The sequence below is a fragment of the Sitophilus oryzae genome, unplaced genomic scaffold, assembly GCF_002938485.1.
Source record: "Sitophilus oryzae breed Bouriz unplaced genomic scaffold, Soryzae_2.0 scaffold_87_pilon_pilon, whole genome shotgun sequence".
Taxonomy (NCBI): Eukaryota; Metazoa; Arthropoda; class Insecta; order Coleoptera; family Curculionidae; genus Sitophilus; species Sitophilus oryzae.
In genome coordinates this window covers 317705-340155 of record NW_022147505.1, presented here as the reverse complement: position 1 = coordinate 340155, position 22451 = coordinate 317705, and the positions used below count along the sequence as shown (strand labels likewise).

Here is a 22451-nt window from a genome sequence, read left to right as displayed (position 1 = left end):
GGAATGTGAATAGAACATTGTTGTTCTCCAAAGTCACTTGCTTCGCATATGAAAAGAACGTAAATGTGCTATCTGGGTGTATGATGAGTTATAACTCGTTATAGCTCAAGAAAGGGGAACACACAATAGATCTTTAAGGTCGCGGTGACTAACTCCCCTCCTAAACATTCTACATTTTAATCATGTTAGCGTCATCAGCAGATGATTAAAACTTAAATTTTGACCATCTGCTGATGATGATAACATGATTAGCGAAACGCGCGTTCTGTACAAAAGTAAAGTATTTTGGTGTATTGTGGTAAATTAGTGTTTTATTTTGCCTCTGTAGATAATAAAAAAAATATGGAAAACATATGAAAAGCGTAAATATAGAATATTAAAAACATGAATATCATATAATTGGAATATTATTTTTAAATATATTCTTTTACGAATATATAATTCACGTTCATACAATATATCTTGGAATGTGAAACGCACTTCTATATCACTTCAATAGGGTGGAACGTAATCTCTGCTATTCATGTGCCATATATATGTTCCCAATGAAAAAAAGGAATGTGAATAGAACATTGTTGTTCTCCAAAGTCACTTGCTTCGCATATGAAAAGAACGTAAATGTGCTATCTGGGTGTATGATGAGTTATAACTCGTTATAGCTCAAGAAAGGGGAACACACAATAGATCTTTAAGGTCGCGGTGACTAACTCCCCTCCTAAACATTCTACATTCTACAAAAAGTAACGACAGGATAAAATAAATTTTATTTTCAAAAAATCAGTTTTTTTTTTCAAAAAACTTAGCAATCCTTGAAATTCTTAAAACTTTTTTGATGGCATCTTGGTGAACATCCCAATACGCAACTTTGCCGAAATTTATCATGTTCGTATCTATTACGGTTACCGAGATTCCAATGCTCGTACCTCGAATTTGTAGCACCCTGTATAAGGTCTATATGATAATATGATATAAATATAATATTGTATATGAAAACTGTTTGATTCGAGTATTTCGAGTATTCGAGGTATATTCGAGTTGACGATCTCAATAAACCAAACAAGTAAAACGGGTACACTGTACACTTATGACTTATGTGTTATTTTTTTGGCAATAGGGCAGTACACTGTTTTTTTTTAACTGTATGAGTATTTGGAGGATCTGTATTATGTTAAGAAGAGCAGCACAGTGTCTTTTCTAATTTTCCATAACAGAGTGTGAGCATTTTTAACAGATAAACATTGGTTCTGTATTTCCAAGATTATTGTTTTATGATGGCTCTGTTACGAAAGCAATTGCCGATTTTATTTTTAGTAAGGACGTAAGGATGAACTTATGCTTTCATTATTATGGCAGATAGCAGCAGCCACAGACATTACTACAAATCACATGCTACTTTGCATTCGTTTTGAAAACTCTTCCTTTGATGCTGCTTTCCTAGTCGCTTCGTTACACCATTCACTCCACCGATCGTCAAACTCAAATGTAACTAGTATATTCTTTGATTCAGGGTCGAACTGGCCATATTAGCCTGGGTGGCATTTGCCAGCCAGGCTCCAGCCTCTGCGGGTCCCTTAGCTTATGATCTACCTGTAAAATAGCTCACTTCTTAAATGGAATAAAACAAAGTGACAGCAATATTCTGAGGCTACCGCTGATCTGTTTTTTGATTCAGAATATCTACTAAGTGATAATTTAGTGTCGTAGCAATCGATGTCATTTTTATAGTACAATAATGTCCCTTTCACACTATCAGCCTATTGAAATTTAAAAGGCATTTTAATTTAGATATAAATCATTTATAATTAATCTTATATTATTTAGTTATTCTCTTCTTTATATTTATAAGTTAGGTCCATGACCTGTAAGGTCCGACCAACCGGGATTTTAAGTCTCGGCCGAGGCCGAGACCGAGACCTAGACAAAGATAAATTCTCGGCCGAGAACGATATCGAGACCGAGACACGATGCAATATTTATTCAATAGTTTATTATATGAAAAGAAACATCTGATAATCTATACAAAAAATCTATAAAATCCTAAAGTGACTGACATACTGATTAATCACGATCCTGCTCAAACCACTCAACGTAAGAAGCTCAATTTTGGCATACAGGTTGATTCTAGGGTGTAGAGGTTCGATAATAAGGGATTTTTCGAAATTTCAGTTCCAAGAGGGTGAAACCACCACTCGAATATTACAGTATTTTTTATTTAAAAAACGGTCAAGTTTCCGAAAAAACGCTTAAACACGTATAATTTATTTTGTTTTTTTAAATATTTTATGATTTTTTAAAAATGTATACAGGATGTTTCGAAAAATCTGGTCATTGATTAATTCCTCCTTAAAGCGCTTGACGTAAAAAGCTAATTTTTGGAAAACAGATTGACTTTAGGGTATAGAGTATAGAGGTTCGATAAGAAGGGATTTTTCGAAACTCGAATTCTAAGGGGGTGAAACTATCCCTCAAAATATTTTTTATTTAAAAACCGGTGAGTTTTTCGGAAAAACTCTTAAACACGTATATTTTATTTTGTTGTTTAACATATTTTAAGATTTTTTATAAATTTATACAGGGTGTTTCATAAAATATGACCATTGAGTAATCACGATTCTGCTTAAACTGCTTGACGTTTAAAGCTGATTTTTGGTAAACAGATTGACTGTGGGGTGTAGAGGTTCGATAAGGAGGAGTTTCTCGAATCTCAAATTCCAAGAGGGTGAAAACGCCCCTCAAATATTACAATATTGGTTATTTAAAAAACGCTTAGTCTTTCGGGAAAACGCTTGGACAAGCATAATTTATTTGGTTTTTTTACATATTTTAAATTTTTTTTAAAAAATCATACAGGGTGTTCCAAAAGTTGGGTAATTTCTTAACCACGATTCTGCTCAAACTGCTTGACGTAAAAAGCTTATTTTTGGCAATGAAACTACCCCTCAAATATTACCCAGTTATATAATAATATCGCCATATTGTTTTTTCTCATGTTGACATAAATGTGAGAAAATTTTATCCAGTTTGTATGTTAATGGAAATTCTTGCTTTGCTTTATCATCACCATTACAAATTATTAATTCGACGCGAACGAAGTCGCTAATACACGCTAGTAATGTAATAAAAACGTTATTTTCATGCAGAAACGGTTTTATTACTAAAAAACTTACTTTTTTAGGCTATGTTACAGGCCAAAAAAGTGTTTTTTCAGCATGCCATCCTTTCAAATTATACAGTATTTCATAATATTCATAAAAATTAAATAGTTGTTTGCTAGAGACGCTTGGTGGTGCAGACTAGAAATGTATGAGCTGCTGGTTTCAGAACGCTGCGCTGCCGCTGTATGAAAGTGAATAATTACAGACAAAAATTTTACTTATTAATACGATAAATTCATATAAAAGCACAAGTTTGTAAAAAATATATAACTTACATTAATAGGACACTAACATCTAATATTTCGTTCATTGTTTTCGCATAGAAATACGAAGGCGAGCCTTCAGCCGTCCGGGAAATCCCCTTCGTGATTCAATCAGATCATATATGGATCAGATATGATGAACCATTCTTTTTTTTTTTTTTCAACTTCGAACGAGTATTTCATTCATCCATGCATCGATAGGTGGAGCGATACGCTCAAAAATAAGCTAATTTGTCGATCGTGAGCAGTCTCGGCCATGGCCGATAATCTCAGCTTTTTTATGCCGAGAACGATCATTGACGACGACCAGATGCACAATTACGAAAATTTCAGTTCTAAAGATACCAATATATGAGACAATTACTGAAAGTAAAAAAGAGTAAATCAAAAGAAGTGTAGAGATACATCTACTAATTTTTGATAATTATATGTTGAAATAATTGTATGTGCACGCAAGTTTTACAAGAGATCGTCAAAAAATATAGGTTTTTAAATGTTTAAGCCTCAAAATGTTTTATGTTAAACTGTTCTCGGTTAAGATGCATTTTTGCCCTCTACAGGTATATCACGTTAAAAGAGGATTAACATCTTCTGATATATCCAAATTTGTCGCTCTACATCTGTTAACATATTATTATGTATCCATCAGATGACAATATAAATTGAATTATCTTTCTATTACCGAATTATTATTTGTCTTGTTATACGTAACGACCCTGTATATCAATCACATACATGTTTTATGGACATGGATACGTTTATGGATTATTAGGAAAATACACATACTTATTCAGAGAGAGACTCCTAGTATATCAGGAGAATAGGAATAGGTTGAAAGTAACATGAGTGAAGACCAGACCGCTAATACTATCATAGTAATGAACAAAGAATATTCGAACATGACATTATTACATAATATTAGTTAATGGTAGCTTTAATAATTTGGAGACATCAATTATCGCAGAATTCAAAATTTTAAACCGTTAAGTCTGTTGACTAGTATTTTTTCAATATCCTATATTATAATTAATGTTTGAAACTATAAATATTGCTACTCACACTGGATTTCTCCAGTAGCGTAGGGTATTATAATCAAAGAAATACAATTTCTGCAATAAACATTTTTTTTATATATTTTACACGTAAAAAAATGTATAAAGTATTATTATCAAATATGTAAAATAATAATTGTAAACTATAAAAAAACGAAAAATTTTGGTTATAAAAAATCTATATGTATAGTTGTTACATAAAACTTAAATTTACCTGGCAAGATTTGGATGGTGGGCTACTTGTTACTATATTTTTTTAAATATCTTCTCCACTCACAGACCGACTTAATTACTGCATAAAATCAATCTTTATTTATTAATTAGTTCTCTAATTAGTTATCCTATCATTCATTAACAATAATTACTATTAACTTCTATTTATTAATCAATCATTAACAACAAATAATATTAATCTTCAATTTTTAACACACAACTAATTATTATCATTTAATAATATCTTCCCCGGTAATATCTGAAGAAAATTAAATAGCCCTTTTTACGCAATATAACTTATATATCCAAATATATTCATAAACGTCAAATTTCTTTTTTGTTTTTTAATATTTTTCTTGCAATTTCTTCATATCATCATTTTCAGCTAATTCACCTATTTTGAAACATGGTGTAGCCTCCCTGACATATTTAGATACTCCCTTTGTAGTTGGGCCCATGGCCCATTGTTGTATATTGTTGGCTACACGGGTCCACGTTGTCCCTGCTAATTTCCTAATATCAGGGTCCCATCGTTTTTTATACACAAGTAAAACTTTACGTGTAAAGTATGTCACACGCATAAATTTAAAATAAACTTGCATACTTTTTACTGCTTTATTACTTACCTACCATCATCTCCTTGCGTAATTGCGCAATTTAATGCCACCAAAAATTTTAAAAGTGTTTAAAATGTCCAAACTGAACAAATAATATGGGTATTTTTAGATCAAGGTCCATTGGAAAATGATACTGGGTATATTGTGTAAGAATACTATCAATTATTTGCAAATTTGATGGTTTGTTTAACTAAAATATTAACATAGTGCTAATACAATGAGTCAGAATATTATAATTCGCAGAGAAATATGTAGGAAGATATAAAAATGGCTTCTCCAAAATTTATAGCTATAGACTTCTAATTTATTCAACATACCATTATATCCATAGTAATATAGTCTAAGAGCTAGCAACGTTGAGAAAGTATTTTAAGACGTCTGGCTCTTTGATATATCTTTTACTATGCTCTCTGGAACAGCATGCGGCCCGTCTGGCTGCTGATACCCGTTGCGTTCACTACTGCACATAGGAAGAAGATCCTAGATCTAGTATTGAATATAAATCGAACATGCCTCCATAGCGCAGTGCGTAGAGTTTCCGACCACAAACCAATGATTCAGAGTTCGAATCCGGGTCAGGGCAAAGACTTTTTTTATTTTATTTTCGTTTATATTCTGATAGTAAAGTATTAAATAATTCTGTTGATTCAAAAAAAACAAATATTTAATACTTTACTATCAGAATATAAACGAAAATAAAATAAAAAAGTCTTTGCCCTGACCCAATATTCTTAAAAATGTTAATTGTTTTAACTTTCACCAGCACTCTTCCTCAGCACACTCACCCTGTACAAAATAACTTTTACTGGCAAACTTTAGAAAATGTTAGTAACATTAATAAATGTTAGAAATTGCTAGTAAAAGAAGACACATTTCTTTAAAATGCGACATTCCCTGGGTCAATGCGTAATTGTTAACATTTGTTAGCATATGACTCCAGCTACTAGATCTCTCTACATGTATCCAGTAGCTGGCGCCAGTCTCACTGGCATGCCAGTGGTTCGCTTTTTATAAATGTTAGAAATTACCTTTAATAAATGTTAGAAATTACTAGTAAAAGAAGACACATTTCTTTAAAATGCAACATTCCCTTCAACGCGTAATTGTTAGCATTTGTTTTGTTAGCTAGTGGAGAGCCAGTGAAGGACTGGCGTGACTGACAGGCCAGTGGCGCCAGCGAATTACTGGCGTGCCAGTGAGGACAGTGGCGCCAGCGAAAGACTGGCTTACCAGTGAGATCAGTGGCGCCAGCGAAAGACTGGCGTGCCAGTGAGACTGGCGCCAGCTACTGGATAGATGTGAGTAGCTGGAGTCATATACTATTGTTTATTATTCTGTTTTTTTTGTACTTGACTTGGATTTGATCTGTATAGAATTCCAGTAGCTGGCGCCACTGGTCTTACTGGTAGCCAGTGGAGAGCCAGTGAAGGACTGGCGTGCCTGTAAGGCCAGTGGCACCAGCGAAAGACTGACGTGCCTTTGAGGCCATTGGCCCCAGCGAAGGACTGGCGTGCCAGTGGGGCCAGTGGCGCCAGCGAAGGACTGGCGTGCCAGTGAGACTGGCGCCAGCTACTGGATACGTGTAGAGAGATCTAGTAGCTGGAGTCCATATACTACTGTTTATATTATGTTTTTGTTTGTACCAGTGGATTTGATACGTGTATAGAATTCCAGTAGCTAGCGCCACTGGCCTTACTGGTAGCCCATGGAGAGCCAGCGAAAGACTGGCATGCCAGGGAGACTGGCGCCAGTGAACTGCGCCAGTTAAGCGACGCCCTACGATGTGAATGTATGCACTGGTGAACGTCTGGAAACTTTGTTGTTCTGTTGTTCTATGAAAAGAGTATAAAATCTATTAACACACACTGCTAATTCATCCGACTTTTTTAACACCTTTTTAAAAAAGAAACAAAAAAGCAAATCTAGACATATATACCTTTCATTTAAAAAAGAATCATGATTAGTGAAGCGGTTTCGGCGGAATGGATGTAACAAAAAAAACCTTTAAGCTTTTATATATGTATGGATATGGATATGGATTGCTATTTATAGCAAACACCACTGTTTTATGTGTCCTATAAATAGTACTTTAAATCAATTCTATCGAATCCATATTTATAAATAAACATTGTTTCTTTATATCTTGCGATGTTAGAAACTTCTAACCTAATTGAACTTTTGACCCTTGCATTACTGACGTCAATACCTCTACTACGACACCATAAAAACCCACTTAATCTTTATTTTTAATTATTTTATTCATCATTGATTATGGTAGATCAGTAAATCAGCCATTATTATTCTAAACAGTCGTTGTTCGTTTCAGGCTTTGGTCATCGTGTCGACACGACCATCCGCTGTCCAGTGCATGTTAAAGAAGCAAGAACGATGGTTATGGGCTGAATTGTGTCCTAGAAGAATTATTATGCAATTGAATGAACTGAAGAAAATCTAAAGTGTGACAACGTTTTGTTGATTTGCAGAAGAGTGGACAGTGCGTTTGGTTCAGTTACTTATTTCTCGTGATTTAAGTGTAGAAGATAGACGTTTTTGGTGTGATAGAGAAGATTGGTGATGTAAGGATTGAACTCGGGATTGTTGAACGGGCCAACAGTGTGTGATTAAAGGTGAGTTTTGAAAAATTGCATTTGTTGTTATTTAAAATAAAACTAGCTTTTTCCCGCGACTACGTTCGCGTTACACCTCGAATCGTTCATGCCTTGATTTAAATGATTGTTTACCTATACATAGAGCTAGTGAGCCTTACGAAAATCCACTATTTAAAATTTAAACTAGGATTTTAACAGTTTTAGAGCTATTTGTATTTCATATGAATGTTGCAATTGTCGATTTTCTGGGTATTATACAGGACCAGTCTTGAATAAGTGCAAATATTTTCAGGGCTGGTAGATCTCGATAAAAAAAACAGTTTCTTTTTACCGTTTTTCAAATAACTCCACAGTAATCGAGTTAGTTTACTTTAAAAAATTCTAAAAAAATATTTTCTGCTTAAATTTTGATCACCACTGGAGCTTTTCGGGTTTTTCTGTCTGATAAATTTTATCTACTACTATTATGGATTAACTAAAAACTAAAAAAATCCAAAATTTTTTTTAAAAAATTCCAATTTTTCAAAAAAAAATTGAGAAAAAAATCTTGTTGCTGGGGTGATAGTCGTGTTTCTGGGGTCAAACTACCGCTAAAAATATTTCCACCTATTTATGAGCCATATGCTCTTGAAATTGGCCTATTGACGGCTCTTTATAAATTTTAAGTAAAAAATATGTAATAAGTCAAAAATAACAAAATCGATTTTTTTGGAAGGATATACAAGGCGAGTCTCAAATAAGTGTAAATATTTTTAGCGGTAGTATATTTTGATCACAGAAACACGATTATCACCCCACTAATACGATCTTTTTCTCGAAATTTTTTTTAGAAAATTGCAATTTTTTGAAAACTTTTTTGGATTTTTTTAGTTAAAAACTATAATTTTTTGATAATACGGCAACATAGGTAATAGATTAAATTTACCAGACAGAAAACCCCGAATAGATCCAGCGGTCCTCAGAATTTAAGCAAAAAATATTTTTTTGGAAATTTTTAAAGTAAAATAACTCGGTTATTTTGGAGTTATTTTAAAAACGGTAAAAAGAAAATATGTTTATTTTATCTAGATCTACCAGCACTGAAAATATTTGCACTTATTCAAGACCCGCCCCGTATAATACCCAGAAAATCGACAATTTCAAACATTTGCAAGGCTTAATAACTCTATCCGTAAAGAGGTAAACCATCATTTAAATCAATGCATGAACGATTCGAGGTGTAACGCGAACGAAGTCCCGGAAAAAAGCTAGTATAAAATAAAACTTAAAAATTCTTAAGTTCATGTAGAGAAACTAACAAGATTTTTGCTCAATACTTAATTTTATTACAAAAAGAAACCTTATTATTTTAAGCAACTATTTTGTTACTACATTTTGAAATAAAAAGGAATTCTAAGCCAGATACGAATCTCACAATACATTCCTAATAAATTGATTATTGCGGTTTACACCATATATAAAGCAATATTTTTTTAAAATATTATTTTATAAAGAGAACAGTCGTGGTGATCATAATAATTCTACACGGATTTATAACATTTTCTCCGAAAGTAATAATCAACCTAAAGGTATAAATGAAAGTTCGTTTTTTATCGAAAGAAGTAATAAATGTTGCACTACATTTACTAATTAATATTATTATTTAGAATGTTTCAATAAGCTTGGTATATTTTTTAACGGGTACACTTTCATCACACTATCTTTATTATCATCAGATTCAAGAAAATCAAAAATTAAATTAAAGGTTGATGAAAATCGGTAAGATTATATTTAAGATACTTCAATAATGATAAGGAGATGAAAGGTTCTTAACAAGAAACAATAATATAAATTAAGAAATAGATGAAAGCAGATACTATCGAATGATAATGATTTTCTAGCAATTTCTTGTTTTATATCTATTTTTATTTTTGAAATTTGATATAGGAAAATTGTTATACAGCATGTTTTCTTCAAATAGTTTCTCCACGCTAATTTTATTGATACCCAAGTAGCAAAAAGAAATTCTAAAAGGATTGAATTATTTTATAACAGTCGAATAGCGTTGTCTTAAGGACTGCTTGATTTTATTAAGCGTTTGGTTTCGACCATTCTGTTTTTTAATTAAAGTTGTCATATTAAACTATTTTCTAGTGGTTTTTACAACGTCTCCTATAACGCATTAAACGATAATTTCTTTTAGTATGATATAACACTTAATAAGACAATGCTATATGATAACAAACATATTATTTTATTAGACTCTTATATCCACCATGTAAGAGTTCTATAACATTCATATAACTAGAAGTCACAAGATCATATAATAGTTACTTAAACTTGTCTTATTAAAGTTGTATTACGTTGTATGATAGAATGTTTTATTGCGTTAAACTACGGTTCTGTATACAACACCAGTTATATAGCCTTATATGATAAAATTGTGATTAACAAAATAAATTCTCTGTAATACCTGCAATATAAAACTGGTAAAGTATAATATAACCTCATTTTAAATTAAATGGTATACCTAGTTATTTATTTTGTTATTGTTGTTGTTGCAAAAGTAATATCTACGTACGAGTATAATCAATCACAGCTATTATGAATTCTGGACAAAGTTGGAAAAAAGTTAACAAATGCAGTGGTAGTTATAAAAAGCATGTAAGGAAAAACTCTTCGAAATTACGGCAAATAGTCCGAAAATAGATTTTTCAAAACACCCTGTATACATTTTTAAAAAATCTTAAAATATTATTCTGAAAATTTTTCAGAATAAATAAACACCTAAATATTGGAACTTAATAACGTACTGAAACATACAGCGCCATAATATCTCGACCTCCGCCCGTTATGCTCGTAACAGGTTGAAAAACAATGTATCTAAAACAACTGATGCGTTATTCTCCAACCTGTTTCGAACCTCCATCGACAATCGACCGATGCAGCAGCGTTCCTTTCCCACTTCTGTTATCTCGACCGTTGCCCCGTTATGCTCGTAACAGGTTGTATCTAAAATGACTGCTTCTCCAACCCGTTGCGAGCCTCCATCGACAATCGACCGATGCAGCAGCGTTCCTTTCCCACTCTTGTTATCTCGACCGCCAGGCGTTATGCCCGCAACTGTTTCAAAGAACCTGCTTCTTTTATATCCTATTATTTTTAAGCTGTTGCAAACCCAATACGACCTCCGACGGCGTCGACCGAAGCAGCTACGTTCGCCGTAGCGCATTCCCCACTCTGTTGTCCGTTGTCTCGCCGCCTGTATCGATGGTTGACGAAATAACATGTTTTCCATCAGAAGTGTCTAGTCCTAGCAGTCAACTAGAAGGCTTGACCAGTCAGGTTGGTTAGCGTGGTTATTTGAAGGGTGTTAATTAATTTGTGTTTGTCAAAAACTCTAACGTGATTGGTCGGGCTTAATAGTTGCCTGCTAGGACTAGACACAAGTTTTTCCATCCATACTAGTTGTTTTTTGGAATTGCTTCGAGCAGCATAGAATTTCGTGGCGGTGCAGAGCGCCGACTTCCTAAAGTTTTGGGAAAAAATTCAGGAACTGTCAACTCTTATAAAAATTGTTTTATATTTTTATCATATTTTTAAACAACCTATGTTTACTATACTAATTATAAAATAAAATTCAAACAGTGGACAAGGGACCGTTATTTTCGATTTGCCTAAGAATTCCCCTGACGCGTTGCATCATCCTTTGGACAACTTCGGCGTCGATTTCTCTAATTTTTCTGAATATACGGCGTCGCAATTGTTCTTCGTTTTGTGCTTCCTACCCGTTATTGTAGACTTTTCGACTCAATATTGCCCAGAACTCTTCGATTGGGCGAGCCTGAGGTAGATTAGGCGGATTGTCTACTTTCGGTACAAAGTCGATGTTGTTCCCTTCATACCAATCTCTTGTGATTCTCGCGTAATGGCATGAAGCGAAATCCGGCCAAAATATTATTCCGTCATCCACATGATGCGTGTTCAAAAACTAAAGAAGTTTAGGGAGACAATTCTCGATATAAAGCTCTGCATTTAAGGCCTCATCCCGAACAACGCCAGATGTAAGGATGTGAGATGAAGCCAGCCTCAGAAATGGCACACCATACCAACATTTTGTCCTCAAACTTTTTCGAACTTTTTAATCTCACATTATCAGGGCCATTCTCATAATTGTCCGTGTAGAACCCATCATTCACATTCTTTGATTGTGCGATAAATTGTCGATTTGCTAATGTTTTGATCCCGATAAATGACGACAATATCTCGTTTCGCCATTCGCCCAACAAGATTATAAACTCTTCGACGAAGGGCAATTTTTAAGACAATTTAAGAAGCAGAACCCAAAATCTTTTGCTTTGTTTATTGAAGTGACATGACTGATGACATTTCATTACCATGACTACTTCCTTAAATTTTTCCTTTTTTTCCTTAAATGCATTTTATTACTTAACCAAACCAGATGAAAATTTTCCCAAAACTTTAGGACCATACGTTAGGAATTTGAATGTCAACTTCCAGTAATTACGGAAATGCCGCCATGCGCCATATTGAAACTATTTTTAATCGATGGATCTCGTTGTAAAACAATGATATGCAAAAAGTTTCCGATCTAGATATAGAAGTCTTCTAGAAACTTCTAATGCACCCTTAGTGTATATTTAATGTTTTGTCTTAATGCTGTTAGTCTAACAAATCTATTACTTACCCTAATTGCGGAACAACCTCTGTCTGTAAATCAGTAGCTCTTTTCTGGACTGTTCTGGAGGTATTGTACCCGTTCATGAGGATCTTAGTTTTATACTTCTTTAAAACTTAGTTATTTTTTACTATAGAAAGAAAACGGCCGACTTTTAAGAAAACATTTAAATTTAATATTAAAAAAAATAAAGATCAAAAAAGAAAATATAAAAAAGTTACCTATTACTACTCAAAACAAAGAACAGTACCTCCAGGAATGACCTTATTGGCTAAGTACCGCATGCACCACCCTTCAACCCTCTAATGTTGGAACCTCGGGGCTGATGTTAGGCAGAAATTTTCGTTCGGTTTGAGTTTCTAAAAGAGACGGTTCTCCTTCGGGTTCGCGAACCACTGTAAAGTTCACGATGTGACCACCTGTAGTTTTGAAGTCTGGGGTCTGCTAATAATTGTTTTTAAGTCGTTTTGTTTAAATACTTTTAATTTCTGTTTTAATTTTTTTCTTTAAAATTATTTTAATGTATTGAAGTAAGATCTAGTAAGGAAAAGTTCAATTTATTATGCAATTATCATATTTTTCAATAAAAGCAGACACTTATCTTTATTTTGATCTCAATTTATCTTTATTTTAAGTAGTAATACGTAACTTCTTTATATTTTCTTTTTTGATCTTTATTTTTTTTAATTTTAAATTTAAATGTTTTCTTAAAAGTCGGCCGTTTTATTTCTATAGTAAAAAATAACTAAGTGTTAGAAAAGTATAAAAGTAAGATCATCATGAACGGGCACAATACCTCCAGAAGATTCCAGAAAAGAGCTACAGATTTACAGACAGAGGTTGGGCCGTAATTAAGATAAGTAATAGATTTGTTAGACTAACATCATTAAGACAAAACATTAAATATACGCCTCAAAGAGTCGGTGTACTTTTTATCCAAGTTAGCCTGCCGCGGAAATATAATATTTTTAATCATATTTATAATAGAGTCACGCTACCCAAAACAATTGATGAATCTGAAAAGATTTGTTACATAAAATTTGGTGGCAGCGGTGGGATATACAAAAAATTAATTTGTAGAACACAGATTATTGTTTTTGATTATAATTTTGATTTAAAATTTGGTGACAGCTACGGTGGGATCTACAAAAAATTAATTTGTAGTACCCAGATTATTGTTTTGATTATATTTTTGATTTAAAATTTGGTGGCAGCGGTGGGATTTTGGGTATGTGCTTTACTAAAATCCCCAGATCCTTTACAAACATCCAGCGATAGTGAAACATGTTATCAAGGGTGGTTATTGGTTTTATAACGTCCCAGCGTTTTTATGTTTATGTTCTCACAAAGCAGTTTCGGAATTTTACCAGATAATAAAGTCAGATATTTTTTTTACCAGACACACAGACAGATATTTTGGAAATGCTAAAAGGGTCCTATCTAAAACCAATAACCAAGAACGCAAGATATAGAAAAGAAAATAATCTGTTACACTGTATACGATATTCATAAGTTTGAATTAAACTAATGAAATAAATATTTTACATAATAATTGTTATTTGTTTCAGATCTTTCATGGGAGTTTCACCCGCCAATATAAATAAATATATTCAGAAATAACATTTTGGACTGATAGTTCAGTCCAACACGAACAATCTATATGTTAAATATAGTAGTGAATCAGTGTTTAAAGAACTATGAAAAACTCGTATAGACTGCTCTGGCTTTCTGTTTTCCTTGCTGCGGAAATCTGTTTTGCCGGCATCATTGACGTGAATTGGTCCAGATCGGACAAGCTCGGAATAGAAGTGAATTTGAATCTACCCTGGTTACCTTGTAAGTAAATTTAATGTTGTATGAATATAACTACTTATTGCTTAAACAGCCGCTACACTATCCCCGAAAGGTTTACGTAATATTTCTGGAAATAAATATACACCCTTCTAACTTCACTGATAACGGAGATACCCTATGACTTCAACTAAAATGGGACACCCTGTACACTATTCTCTCTGTACACTTCTCACTTTTAAGCGATAATTATTTTTATTAATTATTATTTTAATAACATAATTACAGCAATTATTATTTTCTATTCAAGCAAAATATTTTTATTACCCAATTAGCGAATTGAAAAAAATATCGTTATATAATTTTTCCTAATAACGCTTCACAATTCATTGATTCTAAATACCTTGTAATTACTTAATTCATAGGTTAAATAACACGGTGTTCTTTATATAATATCTAATTTCTCGCTAAATAGTTTTAAAAATGTCTGACTGACATGCCATGTTCACATTCGTTAATATAATATTCATTAGTATATCAGTGAGATTTTAATATTAGTGTATAGAGTAAATAAATTTTATAATTATATACTTTTTTGTTCAAGTTGAAAATGAAACACGCTGCTACGACGAACTGGGTTGTCTTAATATCACCAGGAGTTGGTATCACCTGATTAATAGGCCTTTCAACGTATTTCCCTTGCCCAGATCTGTGATAAACACTAGGTTTATACTGTATACTCGACTGAACCCTTATGAGGTAAGTTATTGCGAACGCGCAAATAAGTTTTGCCAGGTAAATAAACTGCCCATCAAATTAAATACCACAGAGATTTTTTTACTCATTTTCAACGAGTCGTAACTTTAAGTAGAAAGATCTGATTTTTCTAAATTTTGTATGATATTTAGTTTTCTATGATATACAGGGTGTGAAAAAAAGGAATGTAATTTTTGTGTTACTGCCATTTTGCCCCCAAAAAAAATGAACTAGAATTATAAGTTCTGGGTATAGCTAAGACTAATATCTCGAGACGTATTTGGAATTTTTACGATAACTCATCTGTAATAAAAGATAATCAATTTTTACTCTAACTTATATGTTTTCTACCTTTCTTAAGAGATATGCTAACAAAATTGAAATTAACTTTAAAATTGTAGGGTATTCCTTACTTTTACAATGTAAAATTAAAAAAAAATGATTTAACTAACGCAGTTTAATACAGGATCTCTTAAAAATACGACCGGCAAAAAAGTAAAATTATTTTTTTAACCTTATGGATTAAGTTCAGAATATTAAAAAAATAATGTAAAAGTAACGAATATCCTACAATTTTAAAATTAATTTCAGTTTTGTTAGCATATCTCTTAAGAAAGGTAGAAAAAATACCAAGTTACAGTAAAAATTGATTATTACAAGAGTATTATACATTGAGATTACAAGAGTAAAAATTGATTATCTTTTATTCCAGATGAGTTATCGTAAAAATTCCAAATACGTCCCGAGATATTAGTCTAAGCTACCCAGAACTTATAATTCTAGTTAAAATTTTTTTGGGGCAAAATGGCAGCAACACAAAAATTACATTCCTTTTTTTCACACCCTGTATATCATAGAAAACTAAATCTCATACAAAATTTAGAAAAATCAGATCAATCAACGAAAAACGATCTTTAATATGCTAAAAAATCAACAAAATCGGTCCATTTTTTTCAAAGTTACCTACAACTCGTTGAAAATGAGTAAAAAATCGCTGTGGTATTTAATTTGACGGGCAGTTTATTAATCTATATTTTCCTATGTTGTCCCTATTTGTTATTTTATCTAAATCATTTTAAGATCTTAGACTGATAATTGTTGAACCATATTTACGAGTATATTTACAGTATTTTGCATACTTAATTTGAAGACGAAGATGTTTCAAAATATTTAATCTTACATCTAGAACTGTCATTTAAGCATTCTTTTTTTTTTGTTTTTTTTTATAGAGATTCAGAATTCAAATAAAGAGATTCACAATTAGTAGTAAGAAATTTGTATTTATCAGTAACATAAAATACTGAAATTTTGGGGGAAAACAAACCAGTAATTTTTAAAGTACAAGAACATTATTTATCTAGTTATAATTAAGATTAATAATTAAATATAAAAAGTAGCTAGGTATCGATACTATGTCGCCTTAGCTTTAGGAGTCTATTACGCTGTACTGTTCGGGTCAGCGGCGGATGCAGAGGGGGGGCCCATGGGGCTCCGGCCCCTCCTAAAAACTGTAAAATGGGTTAAATATTAGGCTTTTGGTTAAAAACTGCCCCCCCCCCCCTAAAATAAATTCCTGTATACGCCCCTGGTTCGGGTTGCCTTCAGGGGTCGGGTAAAGCTGGTGTGTGGCCGAAGTAAATATTTAGTATATTTCAGCAATCTGTCTAATGCTTAACCCGATTCTGTCGTGTTAAGCCACACCGAAAATTCTAAATACACGTGCTTTGATTAAGGCTTGGTTAAGATTTGCAGAGCTTCACCATTTGCCATGAAATAGGTAGCAATTTGTTACAAAACCATATAAGTTATATATCACTGTAATCACAAAACTTCAATCCATTTCCGTATTGTAACGGAAGTTTAAATCATTTCTTTATTTTCGAGAAAATTTAGTCCAAACATAAGGAATATTTTGTTGATGTTTGACCATCAAAATCTTAAAAATAAAGAAGTTGTCTAAAAAAGTGCTACAATACGGATATACTATAATTCTTTATCTTTAATTTCCTTCTTTATTTGTGTAAAAATACCTAGCCAGTTTTACATAAAACATTAAATGCCGAACGCTTATTTTGCTACTTTTGCGGACTAGTGAAATGGACTCTTAAGTAACAACACAGAGGACATAGCAAAATAAAAACACTAAATCACCACAATACACCAAAACACTTTTACTTTTACACTGGACGCGCGTTTCGCTAACCATGTTAGCATCATCAGCAGATGATTATAAACTAAAGTACAATTTACAAGTTGAGCGTTTATATACTCGCCCAGTGGGTACCGAGTGGGCGTGGCAAAATCTAGACAACCGAGTCAGAGCCCACTGAGCGTAACAGTTAGATTTCCGCCACTAGAGTAGTAGGAACAAAGAACTTATCCCGTGGTCTAAAAGGCATTTTTAAGAATGTCAATTATAAACTTGTGTATAGTGCTAATAATAAATTACAACAATTATTAGGTAATCCAAAGGAAAAAACACCTCCACTGGATAGGTCGGGTATTTATGAAATTTCTTGTAAAGATTATAATCAGAGATATGTTGGGCAAACTAGAAGATCAATATTAACTAGATTTAATGAACATTTAGTTCAGATAAGATATGGTAGACCGGATAAATCTTGCGTTGCCGAACATATTGTTGATAAAGACCATTGTATAGATCTTAATAATTTAAAATTAATTAAACAAGTCTCAAATTACAGGCAATTAGATGCATATGAAAGCATCAGAATCAATAAATGTAAAGATAGTATGAACAGAAACAACGGTCCAATTCCTTCAAGTTCTTTGTTCCTACTACTCTAGTGGCGGAAATCTAACTGTTACGCTCAGTGGGCTCTGACTCGGTTGGCTAGATTTTGCCACGCCCACTCGGTACCCACTGGGCGAGTATATAAACGCTCAACTTGTAGATTGTACTTTAGTTTATAATCATCTGCTGATGATGCTAACATAGTTAGCGAAACGCGTGTCCAGTGTAAAAGTAAAAGTGTTTTGGTGTATTGTGGTGATTTAGTGTTTTTATTTTGCTGTGTAACACCAAAGGTTTAAACCCTCAACTGTAACAGAGGACATAGCAATAGCAAGCAATACCTTGCTACTGTCAAAGCGCTTAAATACTCTATCAGGAAGAACATACAATCTAATTTTTATTGTTGTCGATCCAATAATATATATATAGTGTTTTTTTTAAATGGATTAGGATCGAAAAAAAATCAACAGAAGTTCTTTGTTTTAAATTTGTTGACGTTTTGCAAAATTTATTTGCATCTTCAGGACAATTTAAATCTGGACTTGCTTAGTCATATCCATTAATACACGGATGGTATAGAGGGGAGTGGTATACACGTGTGGCAAAGTTTCATTAGCAATAGGAGCTTTTCAATGCGATAAAAAAAGATGGTAAGGCTGCAAAATACACTGCAGTACAACAGAGACGGATAAAGTGTCTTTTCCCTACCATTGTATAGGGGAAGTGATCATAGAAGTGATACGACGAGAGAGCTTCTGCGTGAGGGGGCGGGTCTTTAAGACGCTTGTTTGGGGGCTACCGGCTACTAATAGAATAGAATCGAAAAAATGGAAAGACGAAGGACAGTGTTGCCATTCTGTTAAATCAAAATTATGTTGGCTTATCCTAAATCCCGAATCTTCTAATCCCATTATCTTGCCTAATTAATGAAATATTAAATAAAGTACAAAACAATTTTAAGAATGTTTTCTCTAGGCACATAACAACTTCTTTCTAAAACAAAAAGTAACATGCAGAAGTTTGAAATCATTTCTAAAATAGCAAGTGCAATTCTATGAAATGGCAATACTGTACGATCTTCCTTGCAGTCGCCCCGACACCGACCGGTCGGTCGGCGGCGGCGACAAAGGAAGGACCGAAAAAACTTTATAAAGGAGTAGCCGAACAGGGTTGCCAGGTTTATTAGATTATAATTCCATACGAGAACAAAATTCTCGCTAGATCTTCAACAAAAATCAAAAGTACAGAAACAAAATAAAATATAATATTTAAGTCCAAAATTAGCATTCCTATGTGTCGTAATACTAGATCACTCAAATAAAATACAAATATAGTAAATATAACAAGAATTAGAAATAGGTAGGTATATTATATTCAGTGCGAGATTCTGAATCATACGTTCTACTCGCCTGGGGTAGTTTTGTTTTAAGGTTTGACATTTCGTGGTTTAGAGGTTTGGTAATATCAAGGCCATGCTTTTGATTAGAAAATTTTGAGGTTTGGATATGAGAATGGGATGGGACAGTGATTTCCCCAGTATGGTCTTGGGAGATAAGCTATAAGGCTCGCGTGGGCAGGGGCACGTCCCTGCGTGACATTAAGGAAGTGGCAGGTAAACGGTGGTTAAATATAGCACAAAACAGGGAGTCAAGGAAAAAGATAGGAGAGACCTATATCCAGGAGTGGATGAATCCGGGTTGAGGTAGAGGTATATTATTTAATATTAAAAAAATATATATTGAATTAAACAATATTAATATATTAATAAAAACTATAACAAGTAGGGATAGCAGTCACTTTTTACCTTTGTACAAATTTTGATCAGTGATATCTAAAATTAATTTCATTTCAATGGGAAAGCTGTAGCAACTCTCAACTCTTTTTTCATATTAATATATTTTTTTGACAGGAAAAGCACTAAAATATTTATTCGTATTCAGTTTGTTTCTTAACTTAGATTTTGTTTTTGTTTATATTTTTGGGGGAAAATATGGGTTTAACTTTAGTAAATGAATGAAACAAAATCTTCTCAAAAGATATCAACATCTTCGGGCATATCGCCAATACCGCGCCTAATAAAGAGTAATAAGGATTTAGTAATATATTTGTCACTCTGCAACTAGACAGAATGATGACCTATGATTACTAAATAAAATTTAATAAACAATAATAAAGTCAGATTAGACTAAAGACGCAGTTGAACATATCGTTAGATTTTTGTTTAAATCGGTAGATCGGTAGCTTACAGGCGAAACCGGTAGACCTGGCAACTCTGTGTGGACTGAGGTGATGGCGTTTTGCGGAGGCGAGGGAAGGGAAATAAAATAATGGTGATAAAGGGCAGGTGGATATCATGGGTGGATGGGAGGCGGCGGAATTTTCAAAATTTGTTATCTTATTGGAGTTTGTCTAACTCGACAGTCGTAGTGGAAGTGGAAACGGGGAAGTTGTTGTCCATCTCTGTTTAAGCTTAGACTTTTTATAGGCGTTTCATTCCAATGCATGTAATTCCTATGCCTAGATATCCTATTACCGGACCTGTATATCCCTTTTTTTCTTTTAAAACACATTATGTTTCTTCGAGAACTTCAAACAAAGGACATCTGTTGATTTTTTTTCGATCCTAATCCAATTAAAAAAAAACACAGTAGAATATACAATTTTTGCATCAGAAACCTTTAAATATTTAAATTCTAAAATTTCTTTTACTTCTAGGGACAAATAGTTAAAGCCAAAAATGAATCTATAGAAAGATCTAACTTGGACATCGATAAGAAGACAAAATTTATAATACATGGATTTATAGATACCCCTCTGTCAAATTGGGTAAGTTTGAAATTTTTGACTAATCCTCATGAACGGGTTAATAACACCAATAGACTGTATAAAAATAATTATACGATAAATTTTTACTGCCAATACCTTTGACACCAGTGTTTATTTATTTTAATATAAATTATGCAATTCTCATAAAATACATACATTATTCAGGGTGTTTTAAAAAATATGTGCCATCTCTCGTGGGGAGATTCTTAACGTCAAAATATGATTTATTTTTTATATTAACATAGGTCCGATTCTGCTTTGTTCCATAGCCACAAGGGGTAAAAGTGTTACATTTTTTTCGAATTATTAAAATTTTCTTGCCGTTTAAAGCTAGTAATTATTTAATACCAATTTTTGAACACTCTGTATAAGGTAGTATATTTTTTATTATTGCAACACAATATCTGATCAAGGAACAATCTTCAGTAAATATTTAGTATTAAAAACTTTGATACCCTTGAAGAAATGAAGCCTTAAATTTTTTACTGCAATTTCACAAAATTGAAAATATTTCAAAAACGGTAAGGTTTAAGTGTGATAAACCTTAATCAAATTTACCTTTATATCAATCGTAGAATGTAAAAATAGAATAATATATAGGGTGTTCTATTTAAAAAAATACAACTATGATATTTTTTACTTATTTGGGACACTATGTATCTTGTAAAATTATTTTTAAATTGTAGCTCTAATAGTCCTTCAACAAACCCAAAACTTACAATTTGAAAAAATCTAATCGTTTACCACAATACTCCGTGTCGTATGTGGTGAACAACCCTGTATACTTTTGTGCGCGCTAAAAAAATACACTTCAAAATTACATGTTAAAAAAATGTTTTACGTACTTTACTGATTTAAAGTTGTATCTTGATGTTTTGTGGATTTGGGTCTCCTTGATGAGATAAACGCAATTATATTAATCAAAATTAATAAATTATTTATTTAATCTAATTTATTAATAAATTTTATTGAAATGTCTAACACTAGTGTTCAGTGCTACCTACAGCAAATTAAAAAAAATGGCATCTAAGAGCACCTATTTTTAATAAAAATGCCTTTATCTCTTCAAGAAGAAAATTATCAAAAATCGAAAAAAAAAACGTAACAATTAATTACCGAAACTAGAGAAATAGGAACAGAGAACTGGAAAGAATTAGACCATTATTTTTGTTTATATGATCTTTGCATTTAATTACCTGTAATTTAAGACTTGTTTAATTAATTTTAAAATATTAATAACTATACAATGATCTTTATCAACAATATGTTGAACAAGACCAATATTTATTATATTATATATTTATAACTTATCTGAGCCATAATATGTTCTTTAAATCTATTAGTTAATATTGATCTTCTAGTTTGCCCAATATATTTCTGATTACAATCCTTATATGAAATCTCATAAATACCTGACCTTTCTAGTGGAGGTGTTTTATCTTTAGGATTACCTAATAGTTGTTGTAATTTATTATTAGCACTATACCCAAGTTTATAATTGACATTCTTAAAAATTCTTTTTAAACCACGGGATATCTCTTTATTGTTGTAGCCGGCCGTAGCTTCAGCGTTAGTGTGTCGATCTGCGGAGCGGAAGGCACTGGGTTCGATCTCCAGCCAGTACGGTCGCCTTATTTATTTAAATAAAAATATTTATTTATCTAAATAGAGCGACCAACGAGCCGCCACCTCAAGGAAGGCAATGGCAAACCACCTTGAGCATATTTGGTTTGGTT

The 22451-nt window shown here is 32.6% G+C and overlaps 1 protein-coding gene across 1 annotated transcript in view; it reads left to right on the top strand.

Annotated features, from left to right (window-relative positions):
- The window catches only part of LOC115890496 (pancreatic triacylglycerol lipase-like), an 85537-nt gene that overhangs the window by 22670 nt on the left and 40416 nt on the right, over positions 1-22451 (top strand). Inside the window, exons 2-5 of the mRNA XM_030910743.1 lie at positions 7627-7927; positions 14156-14423; positions 14983-15137; positions 20605-20715. Coding sequence (XP_030766603.1) covers positions 14285-14423; positions 14983-15137; positions 20605-20715 — 405 coding nt within the window. The 5' untranslated portion in view covers positions 7627-7927; positions 14156-14284. The remainder of the gene's footprint in view (positions 1-7626; positions 7928-14155; positions 14424-14982; positions 15138-20604; positions 20716-22451) is intronic.